Source organism: Leptinotarsa decemlineata, unplaced genomic scaffold (genome assembly GCF_025532065.1).
Source record: "Leptinotarsa decemlineata unplaced genomic scaffold, Ldec_3_MD MMD2_tig00002082_RagTag_RagTag, whole genome shotgun sequence".
Classification (NCBI taxonomy): Eukaryota; Metazoa; Arthropoda; class Insecta; order Coleoptera; family Chrysomelidae; genus Leptinotarsa; species Leptinotarsa decemlineata.
Window position 1 is genome coordinate 2,886,702 of NW_027412573.1, and position 13,638 is coordinate 2,900,339.

Below are 13,638 nucleotides of genomic sequence, written 5' to 3' on the forward strand. Positions count from 1 at the left end.
TAATTATAATAATCTCCATCAATACCTCTAAGAATGGTAATACGTTGTTGACTTCCTTCTCCATGATGAAGGTGGTGGAAGGTTTCACGCTATTGAGGTACTTCAGAGAGGTGTCCAGTTCTGTTATCCCATGGTTCAATACTATGAAGGTGTCGTCAACAACCAGACTCGGGGTTTCTTGTGGTCCTCTTCAATGGCCAGAGTCTCAAATCACTCCATATGTATGTTGGCTATAACTGGTGAAAGTGGCAATCCCCTTGACAGTCCCTCATCTTGCGTAAAAAATTTTATTTTTCCAATTTCTTTATTGTATTTTTGATTTTTTGTTCATTTTTCAGAATAATCAGATTTTATAAGTAGATCACCAACACCGATTATGTGGCACCAGCCAATAAGAGCGTAGCAATTTGTTCGGTTTGTTCAGGTTGGTCACGCGTACGACAGAGAATCGAGCAGCGTTATCGCAGTTTGGAAGATAACGATTGGAGCGCGCTTGGAACAATATGAAAACAATAATATTCAAGGTGTATGTGGTGTTAAAGGAAAAAAGTCTATACAGGGTGTCCCTGGACTTCCTCTTTTCCTCTCGGGAATGTATAGATGGGGTCAAAATATCACCAGTACTTCATATAACTTTTTTTCCTAAAAGTCTTCGTAACCAAGTTACGGGCCCTCGAAGTTACAAAATGAAAAATGTTTTTCTTTGATAACTTTTCAAGTGAATATTCAAAATCATCCAAATTTTGGTAATTGACTAAACAAATAAATTCCGTCGATGAGCTTTCATGCAGGAGTCAGTTGTTTTGCTACAAAGTCAGGAACGGACTACCCCCGATGGTCCACAACCCAAAACTTTGAAATGACAGATATTTTTCAATATTTTTCAACAAAATAAGGTTACTTGGACAATTTTATGAATAAAAGTACTCGTGTGGAAAGTCGATCGGAGCAACGAGTCTTGATAAAAATGTAGTTTCACTCGACGACATCAAACCCGCTCGTCCACCATTATTTGAAATGAATAATTATCAAAGCAGAAATAATAATGATAACGTTAATTCAACAACATTTATAACAGGAATAATACAAAGTATGCTAAAATGAAGTCGTAAACAAAAAGTACAGTACCTATATGGAAGTTTAAGTCACAATTTTGATAGCAGATATTTTTTCAAAAGAAATATCAAGTTCTGTAGATTCGTGGTGTTTTTGAACTAACAAGCTACTCTACTATGAAATATCGAATTCATTCCATATTTTGTATGTACATAATACGTGTGGAATAATCACGTTTCGTGTTGATCAGTTATCTGAATCTCATGAAACTCAATATTCGAATGTTTCAAATTCTTCTTCACAGCTAAACTGTTGAGGAGTTTCACTGATAATTATAATTTTATGGGAGAAATTCTTTAACACGAATCTAAATTTAGCTGAAAAAACGCACATCGGAAAAAATATTTACTATACTAATAAAAAGCAAACGAATGAACTACAAAAACGGCTGCACATGATCAGGTGAAAAATATCCAGGGAATAATTATGTTCCATTTCTTTCACAGATGTTGACAAAAAAACCTTTTAGAAAGTTTTGATAAAAAATGAGAAACTGGAATGCGATTTTGTTTTGTTGAGTGGTGCGTTGTCATATGACTATCATTGTATTGTCAATATTCTATAGGATATTTTGAATTTTTGATATGGCCGAACAGTTTACATTCAATGAATATGCAGATATGCATGTATTTTATGGACGAGCATTTTGTAATGCTGCAGAAGCTCGTCGTCTGTATTCCGAGCATTTTCCCAATCGAACGGTACCGTCAAGAGAAACATTCGAGCGTGTCGATCGCAGCTTGAGGTAGACAGGTATGTAACAATTGATAATTAATTTGAGCACGTTGTTTTATTTCGATATTATTGTAGGTACAGTTTTGCCAAAACGAGGTGGTGAGGGCGCTCCTAGGACTGTACGTACCGTTGTATTGGAGGAAAATATTTTGGAAGCCGTCGCTGATGATCCTTCAATGAGCATCAGAAATCTATCAGAACAGTTCCATACATCCAAGTCCACTATTCATAGAATGATTAGGGAACAACTGCTCCACCCATTTCACATCCAGAAGGTACATGCCATGACACCTCAAGATTTTCCAGCACGACTGGAATATGCCAATTGGTTCATGGATAGGCAAAGAGAGGATATAACTTTAATTAATCGAGTTTTATTCACTGATGAAGCAGGTTTCAGTAGAGATGGAGTTATCAACTCTCATAATCTCCATATATGGGCCGAAGAAAATCCCCATGGGATATTGCAAACCAAACACCAACGGAAATTCAACGTGAATGTTTGGGCTGGTATCATAGGAAACCATCTTATAGGACCATTCGTTCTACAGGACCGATTGAATGGAGAACGTTATTTGGAGTTCATTCAGTACGATTTGAATGGACTTTTGGAACATGTTCCATTGCAAACCCGAAGAGATATGTGGTTTATGCATGATGGCGCTCCTCCTCATTTTAGTTTGATTGTGCGTGACCATCTGAACCATATTTTCCACAATAGATGGATTGGTAGAGGTGGGCCATATTCATGGCCATCGCGGTCTCCGGATTTAAATCCATTGGATTTCTTTCTGTGGGGGCATCTAAAAAGCCTTGTTTACGCTACACCTATTCACACAAGAGATGCATTGCTGAATAGAATAACATTACATTGTGAAGCCATACGAAACGACCCTGGAATGCTATTTCAAGTACAGAGAGGGTGTCTTCGCAGACTAAGAAAATGTATAGAGAAAGAAGGTGGTCATATCGAGCAGTTTCTGTAGCGGATTTTTCATTTCTGTTTGCTCTTGAGGCTCTTGAGTTTCGTTAGTTAAACGTGTTTGCATTATAAAAATTCGTTATGAACATTTTACCTATCATTTCCATTTTTCTTAAAAACTAATATTTTCGAATAATGGTAGACATCTCAGGATAAATGTTGTTGAATTAACGTTATCATTATTATTTCTGCTTTGATAATTATTCATTTCAAATAATGGTGGACGAGCGGGTTTGATGTCGTCGAGTGAAACTACATTTTTATCAAGACTCGTTGCTCCGATCGACTTTCCACACGAGTACTTTTATTCATAAAATTGTCCAAGTAACCTTAATTTGTTGAGAAATATTGAAAAATATCTGTCATTTCAAAGTTTTGGGGTGTGGACCATCGGGGGTAGTCCGTTCCTGACTTTGTAGCAAAACAACTGACTCCTGCATGAAAGCTCATCGAAGGAATTCATTTGTTTAGTCAATTACCAAAATTTGGATGATTTTGAATATTCACTTGAAAAGTTATCAAAGAAAAACATTTTTCATTTTGTAACTTCGAGGGCCCGTTACTTGGTAACGAAGGATTTTAGGAAAAAAAGTCATATGAAGTACTGGTGATATTTTGACCCCATCTATACATTCCCGAGAGGAAAAGAGGAAGTCCAGGGACACCCTGTATATGCGTAACTGCCATATACTTGACCAACTGCGCTTAGCGAAACTGATACATAGTACGCCGAACCAAGCCATATTGCGCTAAGCGCAGTTGGTCAAGTATGTAGCGGTTACGCAAATATAGATTTGTTCAAATGAAAATAATTCATGACGCATCCCTGTATACTCCACTCAATGCCCGTTACATTGCCACCATGTTTTTTTCTTTAACGCTGGCAGCCATATTTCTCTTCTTCGACACCACACACACTTGTTATATTATTGTTTTAATATCATTCCAAGCACGCTCGAATCGTTATCTTTCAAACTGCGATAACGATGCTCGATTCTCTGTCGTACTCGTGATCAACCGAACAAACTGGCCATGTGACGAATTGCTACGCTCTCATTGGCTGGTGTCACAGAATCGGTGTTGGTGATCTACTTGTATAGTACATTAAATCAAGTTTCGAATTGAATTTCGTTGAATATCTGCTCAACAGAAAAGAGTTGAATTTACTGTCGTATAATTTCCAAGGGTACCGAAAAGCTCATTTCAATATTCATGACCAAGCTTGAATTTAATTTTACAAACGCCAATGGAACACGGTAGGACTGATTATTATCGTGTAAATGCCGAATGCAATTATATTCTTTGATGAAACTCGCGAGAAATTAATTATGTTCCTGAAATAATTAGTAACAATTTGTTTTTATCAGATCTATGTATGAATTAATTTACGTTCACAAACCATTATTGGTGTACAAATATGAATTGTGTTAATGGCTGGAGTTTGTTTCAGAAATATGCACAAAGACCATTGCCATGGAGTTCCAGGGCTTTGCGAGGCAATGAAACCGACGAATGGAACTGAGCTGCTGAAATATTTGAGAAAAGTTGATTTTCAAGGTGAGTTTTTCATCGTCTGTCGAATAATTAATTATGTGACAGTTGTGTGAAAACTATTTTCCGAGTATTTTTGGCCGTACAGATTTCTATGACTTACATTTCGTTTACTAATGCGGTAGACGGTACCAGGTCGAGTTGACGTGTGTGCTTTGCTCCACTCACTCGATCGACCGCTGTGTGAATCGGTGGTTCAAGCCGCAGGCCGAATGATAGATTTTCACTGACTTTCGTCCAACCCTTGTTAGGTAAGGTTAGGTAAGGTCAAAAGTTAGTGAGTCTATCCGACCCTCCACCGCAACCCGCAACGGATTATTGTGGCTCACAACTATTTATACTCGACCAGCTTCTTTAAAACAGCCTACACACATGAAAATCTGGTTCGTTAAACTTGGTTCGTTATTTGTGTGTTTAACGAAATGAGATCGCGACAATTTTTCACGAATTTGATCATCCATCTGGTTGGAAAACATTTGTTCGATTCACCGGCAGGGCGCACCATGTTCGTCTGTGTGCGGAGGAGAGGAACCGTTGTTCGCCATTTTTTCCGGTGCTTGTGGTGATGTGGAGCACGAAAACTCAAGGTCCTCCAAGTTTCTTCCAGTAGCTAGGTAGCGAAGTAAAAAACGAGGCGATGTTTGGCCGATATCGACTTTCTCATGTGAGTTGTTCTGATATCTATGAGGTGAGACCACCTCTCTCACGAAGCCATTGCTTGGTTCATTGCGATCTTTTTTTCTTCTTTCTGTAAAATCCCCAAACTCATATAATACAACACAAAACTCCAAGTTTCGAAATACTCATTTCAACTCGATCCCCGGATCACAATCTTTTCGATTTCTCTATTTGGGGCCATTTACAGCATTTAATATATCGTACTCCTGTTCGCGATGTAGAGGACTTGAGAAACCGCATCATCGATGCGTGCAGGGTAATCAGAGAGACTCCAGGAATATTTGAGCGAATACGTGGCTCAATGCGCCGACGTCTAGACGCATGCGTAATGTCTGAAGGTAGACATATTGAACATTTACTATAATAATGTATAATGTATAAATTCAGATTGGGTACAGTGCAATTATATAGTACAATATTTGTAAACAATAAATTTCCATTTCGAGTGGGGCGACATTACCTAAGAATGTGATATGCTTGTGCTGCTTTGTCAACCCACCTCGAAGTGGACTACACACTAGTTATGATTCGCCGAGCGAGAAATTAATAGTACCTAAATAATACATGTAAAATCACTTTTAATATAGAGGGTGTACAACTAAGTACAATAATAAACTGATACTTATTCACTGAGATGTTAAAAAAAGAAAAAAAAGTAGCAAAATAGAGAAAAATAGTAAAATTACATAAAGAAATGGAGTTGAGAGAGAGAGAGAGAGAGTGAGGGAAATAGAGACTGGAGTCTTTCTTATGAATTGAGTGGGGAGATCACATAATGCAAAATATATTTGGGTTTTCACGTATACAATTTTTTACCGCTTTTTTGAACAGATGTGGTTTTTCTATAACCTTGATTTCCATGGGTAACGCATTGAAAAATTTAGCACCAAAATAAAAAATAAATCTTTGTGTATGAGTTTTATTGAACTTTGGGATGCTGATGAATAGATTTTCCACCGATCTGGTTTGCCTTTGTATTTCATTGTTATATATTTTAGTGAAAGTAAAGTTATGTTTATTTGAATGCATCCATAGGAGACAGTTATAAATATATAAACTACGGGTATTCATTAATCCATTTTCTTGATACAATTTTTCTGTTGAGAAAATTTTAGGTTTCTTGAATAATATTTTTAGGACAGTATTCTGGGTTGTTTGAAGTCGACTCAGAACGTTGTCAAACATTCCTCCCCAAACGGTGATACAATATCTTAATACCGATTCGGCTAGGAAGTTATAAATCATTAATAATTTTTTTTTATCTAGAATATCACGGAGGGCGTAGAATTGTCTCATCAGTATCCTGAGTCGTTTGATCATGTAATTGGCATGTACCTCCCATCTTAAATGTTGATCCACCATCACACCTAAGTATTTTATATTTTGAGTCTTTTCTATATTAGGGCAGGAACAATCATTCGTATTACAGACCTTTTGATGTATACTGATTGTATTATTAACTGGTTGATCTCTATGTGATAAAGTAAATGTTACATATTTTGTCTTTTTTATGTTTAAGGTCAGTAGATTGAAATTAAGCCATGTTTGTATGTCTTGGAGAACCTTTTCAGATTTAAGGAACACATTATCCCAAGAGTCGCGTACAATTACAATAGCTGTATCGTCTGCATACGAGATAAGATGTTCGTTAAAATTGTTGATCTTACTGATACTGTTAATATATACAAGGAAAAGTAATGGACCTAATACTGTTCCCTGAGGAACTCCTATTGTGACTTTTCTAGAGCTGCTCAAATGGTTGTCAATTTTTACTTTTTGCATTCTGTGTGACAGATAGTCTTTTATTAAAAGTAACGTTGGACCACGAATCCCGTAGTTATATAATTTGTCTAAGAGCTTGGCATGAAATACAGTGTCGAAGGCCTTGGCGAGATCGAGGAAAATGGTTAGGCACTTTTCTGATCGATCCAAGGCTCCCACAACTTTATTCATTAGATCAATTACTGCACATTCAGTATTTGATTTTTCGATAAAACCGAACTGCCTGTCTGTGATAACTTGATTTTCACGGAAAAATTTCATCATACGTTTTTTCAAAGTTATTTGATTTCTACATGCTGTGTGTTTTGTTATTAATAAATTAGTTTTGTTTATTACCCTTTGATCGTTTAATGCAGGAACTAACTACAAAATAACAATAAATCCAGTTCGCATTTATGACGATGTATCTCTGTAGTTGTTCGTTAAATAATTATTTGCTGCGAACTGGTTTATTTTGGGCAAAAAACCCAAGAACATTTTTTGTTTAGAATGTAACAGGCTATCGGAAATAAATTTTTAAATGGTAAACAAATAATAAGACAAAAGTTACATTGGAAATAAATTTTAGGGGTTGCGTTTTCCACCCCCTACAACTATGGGGTGAACCAAATAATTCACTGGCTAAGTTTCTTTTTGGTAGTACAAAACGTCAGGTTGATTTCAATATTGTAACTTTTTCAGTGCTTGTGAAAAACATTGTTATACAAATTTTATGTACCTCCTTCAAGGGGCTGTATCTTAACAAGGGATGCTCCAATGAAGTTTCTCTATATGAAAGATCCTATCTTTTTCTCGATGAAGAATCACCTGCTTGAATGTTTTACACTTATTCAGTTACACCCTGTATATTGGATTCTTGTTTTTTTCTAAAAAGTTGTTGGTATACAATACAAAGAGGAATATAGATCCTTGGGGAACACCAGCCTTGATGGTGAAAGAATTCTAGAGATATCCATCGACGGCCATTGTGGAAATGTTCCGGTCATCATCACATAGAAGGATGTTGAAAATTTCAAAGCTTCATTCAAAGTCATCAATTGAAACTATAAACAACAACGGACCCAGGTGTGACCCCTGTGGAACACCCGAAACGACTGAAAACGGTTACTCATGTCTGTGAAACGTTGAAAAATCCAAGAGTCCTTCAGTGTCATCATTCAGGATATGTACATCCCACTCATTGAAAAAATTCACTGGATACTCAGCGACATGGAAACACTTTAACAACTTTCATCACACTCCGGTAGATAAATACTTCAGTGCCACTCCAGTTACTCCAGTTTTCCATTACCGAAAACTACTGATTTGGCTGGAAGCCACAAAATTGCTAGGAAACTAAGCGTCACCGGAGGATTAATTCTGTTGAAAGAAAGTACACGTACATCCACACAATGGCACTATTCTCTGATAGAGTCGTGACAAATTTTTGTTTGCGATTGTTCAATTGAATAGGTGAAGTTGGGGGGCGGAATTTACCCGTTTAAGGACAAGTGCTTTGACGTTATTCGTGCTTCGCGTTCCAGATACGTTTGTTGAGGGTAGTTCGGACTGATTGGATTGTGACTGTTCTGAAGTCCACTGAAGTTTGAAACTTTAGACAAAGTGAACTTTGCTCACGTTCAACCTTGAAACATTCTGTCGAATACTCGTAACTATTGGGACTGGACAGAAAATGATAATAGGTTTTTCAAGTCTCGTCAGTTTTAATGTCAATAGATATTTATTCTACTGTGTCGCGGTATATATTGATCGATAGAGAATGTTTTTCAAATTCAATTTTTTTGCATCCTTTGAGCTCTTTGAATTCGAATTCAACCAAAACGCTGCCCGAAAAATTAAGTGGGCATTTGCAAATGATAGTGTTAGGTTAGGTTAGGTCCAAAGTAGATGGGACTATTCGACCCTCCACCGCAACAAGCAAGGGTTTATTGTGGCTCACATCTACTCATACTCGACCCAATAAACCCAGCTTCTTAAGGAAGCCGATTAGTTCGTATGGTGATTGGTATTTCAGGTCAGCGGTAAGAGTGCGGCTCTGCTGAACTCTAAAAACCTGATTCGGTCTCCAGCGGGGCAAGCACAAATTATGTGCCCTGTTGTTTCATCTTTTTCCAAACAGAGGTGACACACACTGTCTTCCGACAGTCCGAGTCTCTGCATATGATAATTTAATTTGGTATCAAGCTTCGAAGGGTGAATAAACGCCTTGGAGAGAGCCAATCCTGGAAGATTCTGCCAGAAGTCCAGGTTCTAGTCCGATGAAGCTGCTTGCAGCACCCTCCTTTACAAGGGAGTCAGCAGTATCTTGCCTTCCATGCCAGTATGGCCAGGAATCCAAACCAGAGACAATCTGTTTCGTCTTTCTATCGAGGAGAGTCGTTTTTGGCAATTTGCCGCTTGACTATTCGAGAATATTTTTATTGACTTGTGTATGAGGTTGGATTCTTCCAATCTCTCAGCACACAATTCAATAGCGTAAACTTCCGCTTGAAATACAGTCGCATAAGTTTCTAGGCAGGTAGATATCTCTGCCCTGGGTCTGCGACTAAAAACATTTGCACCAGAACCGGAAGGCGTTTTTGATCCATCTGTGAACCAACAACTATCTGCTCTTGATATTTCCTTCTCCCAAAGAACTAAGGTCAAAGAAGGCAGCGGCTTTTTGAAGCTGAATGTTTGCCTGGTTTGATACATTGGCTCGTCCAAGTTGTTGAACAATTTTCTATTTTAAAACAGAAACCAAATCGTTTCATATATAAACAAGGAGACCACAGTTAGGGTTCTGTTAAAGACAAAAAGAGGCCGATAGTAATACTGATTGAAGGCATGTGGTAGAACACACACCCCAAAAGCAAACACCATAACGAAGATGGGATTCAAAGAGGAAATGATAAACCATTATAGCTACTGCGGATCCGACCTCTAATGCAGTTTGCATAATATCCAGAGGGGAGGTTGGATTTCAAACTATCTAAGTATTTGTTGAATTTTAAATTATCGTCAATGAACATACCAAGGAATTTAGAAGTGGTTACATTGTCAATATTGATATTATTTGGATGTACAGCTGGAATCTGACAACGATAGGACACTACTTTTGTTTTTGATAAATTCAAGCTCAAGAGACTTGACTCAAACCAATCTTCCACTTTCGTGATGTCGCCCTCAATAACTTTATACAACGATTTGTTTTTAATGGCTTGCCATAAAATTGTGATATCATCAGCAAATGAAGTAGATTTTCCTTGGATATTCTTACGAAACTGCAGCTGCAGTTGCAGCTGGAGTCTTTGAAGTCCACTAGATACTCGTTAGGACAACAAGAGGATTGTTCCGAATTCTTGGGGTTCTTGTTGAATACTCTTCGTGAGCAAAACAATAGCAAAATCAATACTCCTGACCGCTCTGGACTGAATGATTCCGTGCAGTATATCTCGTCTTGTGTTTGTAAATCTTTTGCTGGAAAAATCCTCACTTGTTTACTTTGTGGTAAGTGTTCAAGAAGTACTGAAAACTTATGTGAATTCCTGGAACTTCTTCTAGCTTTTCCTAATAACCAGTCCGTGAAAAGCTTATTGTTAAATCATCTGAAAATGGAATTTTCAACAGGTGATGATCGACTGTATTGTCAAACATGCGCCAAACTAACTGACTGTTATAAGGATATAAGTATAGCTGAGGCTCCAGTCAATCTAATAATAACTCTGATGATTTTCAAACAAGACTCAACCTCTAACGGAAGCAAGAAACTCTTTGGAAGGTTCGAAATAGATGAACATTTCAACCTAGCAGACCACTATTATAATATTCATGCAGTCATTGTTCACTGTGGTTCTGGCGTTGAATTTGGTCATTATTACGCCTTGGTCAAAGAAAAAACGAACTGGTTTAAGTTTGACGATAGTCGTGTCACAAAGTGTTCTGGCGATGTATTGAATTTATTGGAGCCTTTGGAGACACCCTACATTTTGTTTTATAAGAGAGGACATTGTTAGATCAAGATCTTCAGATGATGTGGTGCTGCAGGTTTTTCCGGGTTTTCCTGCAGCTGTAAAAGCAAATGCGCCACTGGAATCAATGAAGTCGCCCCGGAGCACCAATTAATTTTTATTGTTGTTTTTATTTTATTTTTATCGTTGTTCTAAAGAATTAAAAAGATTAGCTGAAAAATAACAATTATATTGAGCAAAAAAAGACAATAGGTCATTGATGTAAATTAAGAATGAAAGTGGGTCAGAACCGAACCTTGGGGAACACGCACGTAATTTTACCTTCATTTGAGTAGGAAGTGGTTTTGACCATCTGGGTGCGGTCTGATAAGTATGATACTTGGTGGTGAAAAAGTTCTTCATAAAATTATGGGTCCATACCGAGTCATTCAGAAGTTATGCAAAAAATAATGCATATATTCAACTGTCCCAATTTTCATCATGAAGATGTTGTAAAAATCATGAAATAATAATTTGACCACATTTTATAATACTGCGTGAATCTCAACGTAAACACATTTTTTATTGATTTTTTCAAACTGAACACTTCATATTCTGTTCAAGACGCGATTTCTTTTCGTAGAGTTCTTTTTAAAAATATCGGTATAACTTGTGACTTTTTCTGAAAATATGAGAATATTTGATAGCATAACCATTTCAATAAGAAATGGATTCATCCCAGTCCATCCTGCAGTATTATAAACTGCCACTGTTCCAAAGATCAAGAAACTCGCGTTTTAGCGAGTTTCTTGATCTTGAGTCACATGATTCGTAAACAATGAGCATTCACGTGAACGGCTGTAATCCCTATTTCCTGTGCCAGGAGTTTAACGGGATACTGCGAAACACCGATAAGAAACTGGAAGAAAACGAAAACTTTTTCAATAAAGCGCCCTTCAGTGCGTCTCTCATAGAAAGGGAGTCCCAAACGCAAGTTTAATTATGTATCAAGGGGGATTTTCGATCATAAAAGAAACATTATTTGCAAGGGAAAGATTTTCAAACTTCCAGCGGTACCGGAAAGAAAATCGAAAATTCACCAAGTTGTATTCCGCAGAACATCATAGTTACATCGTCTTTTGAGTTTATTTTCGACTTAAATCATTGTTAGACGATTTTTCTTTCCATTGAAGTTAGCAATGAACTGACTTATCAAAATGTTAGGAATATCCTGAATTTTCAGAGACAATGGATCAATTAGTCCACAATTTTGCAGATGAACTTGAAATTGAGTCCCTTGATGTGTCTTACGCCTTCAATAACGTTGCATTGCCACTGAAGTCGACCTCCTCAGCTGTGGATGAAACAACCAGTGAAATAACTTCTCCAATATCTATCAGACCACAGCTTCCAAGCCTGGAAAATCTGCATCACCTAGAAACGTCCCGGAAGGAAAGAGCTACTATAGCAATAAATTTTACTGATGAAAACTGTAGTATTACTGCTCGGTGTCGTAAGAGGACGGATTGGTTGCTGAGATGATATAAGAACACAAAACATGGTTGCTGATGACTCTTTCTCATTTAGAAAATTCCAGACACCTGAAGTGTGGTGAACAAAATACATGTACCCACTCATACTGATTCAATTATTGATTATAATTTATGTTCGAATCAAATAATAAAAAACTTGATTTCGATTAAATAATTTGAGCAGATTGTTTCCTGGTTTTATCAAATAAGCGTGGGGCATAAGAGGAGGCATGAATACAGTACATAGTAGATTATAACAGGGCGAAGGATGATGATCAAAATGAGGCAATGAACTGAAGAATGAGGGAAGCCTTTGCCTTTGAAGAAATAAAAAACGATGTGGGTGAGAATAAAAGATATACCATAAAGATACTAGTAAGTGATAGAAGAAAGAGAGAGCAAATTAAACGATGAAGAAGAGCAGATGGAACAAAAAAGGGTAGGAAAACACTGAAGAGAGGAGAAGAGTGGCAAGAAAAAAGTGAAGAAACCAATTGAAGGATGATGAGATACTTGTTACACCTCACTAAGGAGACAATCCCTCTGATCGCGCAAAAAATGTGGACGTTGACGGTATGAAAGTTAAGAGATTAGGAAGATGCAGGGTGAGTGCGTTGAGGAATGAGGCGATGAAGGAGGCAAAGCTTCACCATGGAATTATGGGACTGCACCTCTTTATGGAGGTGTGGGTGTTGCTACATATAGCAGGCATAAAGCTTCAGCTCACCAGTCTCTTACAGATAGCTATTCCCTAGATGGAAAGAGAAATGAGTATGAAAGGACGATAGAAAGAGCAAGCATGTTGGCAGAGATTATGAAAGAAATTGACTCTGCTCCAAGCGGAGAATGCGTGAGACCGTAACTACTGGTGGTTGGAAAAATATACTACCAAGAGAATGAAAGGCATCAGTAAGGACACTGGAGGACCTGTCCAGGAAGCCAATGTGGTCTTACGGACGGGGTCGCCGAACTCCTGGTCAGTGGCAGAAATAAGTAGGGTGGGGGGAACTGAAACTCCCTAAACGCCTTTGCAAAACATGCCACCATGAACAAGCCTACCCAAGCTAGGGTGTAAGGAATTGTACCGACAGCTGAATGGCCGGAGGATGATATGCATTGTAATCAGCCTACCTCTGGTGGATGCACTTGTGCATCTTCACTAAAGGAACCCCAAAAAGGTTGAAGAAGCCGCACAACGACAGTAATATCGCTGCACCTTCCAGAACCTGCGCGGAGGCCACCGTGAGACACCTCAAGGTTGCCAAAGAGAGTGTGTGTTCAGCGAGTCTTGGCCTACACCTGCCAATATAAAGAAGATGTCTACTAGTGACCT

At 37.9% G+C, this 13,638-nt stretch overlaps 1 protein-coding gene across 1 annotated transcript in view; it reads left to right on the forward strand.

Annotated features, from left to right (window-relative positions):
- LOC111507031 (metabotropic glutamate receptor 2) overlaps positions 1–13,638 on the forward strand; it is a 369,065-nt gene that overhangs the window by 254,119 nt on the left and 101,308 nt on the right. The window contains 1 exon segment of the mRNA XM_074176817.1: positions 4,284–4,390. Within this exon segment, the coding sequence (XP_074032918.1) occupies positions 4,284–4,390 (107 nt within the window).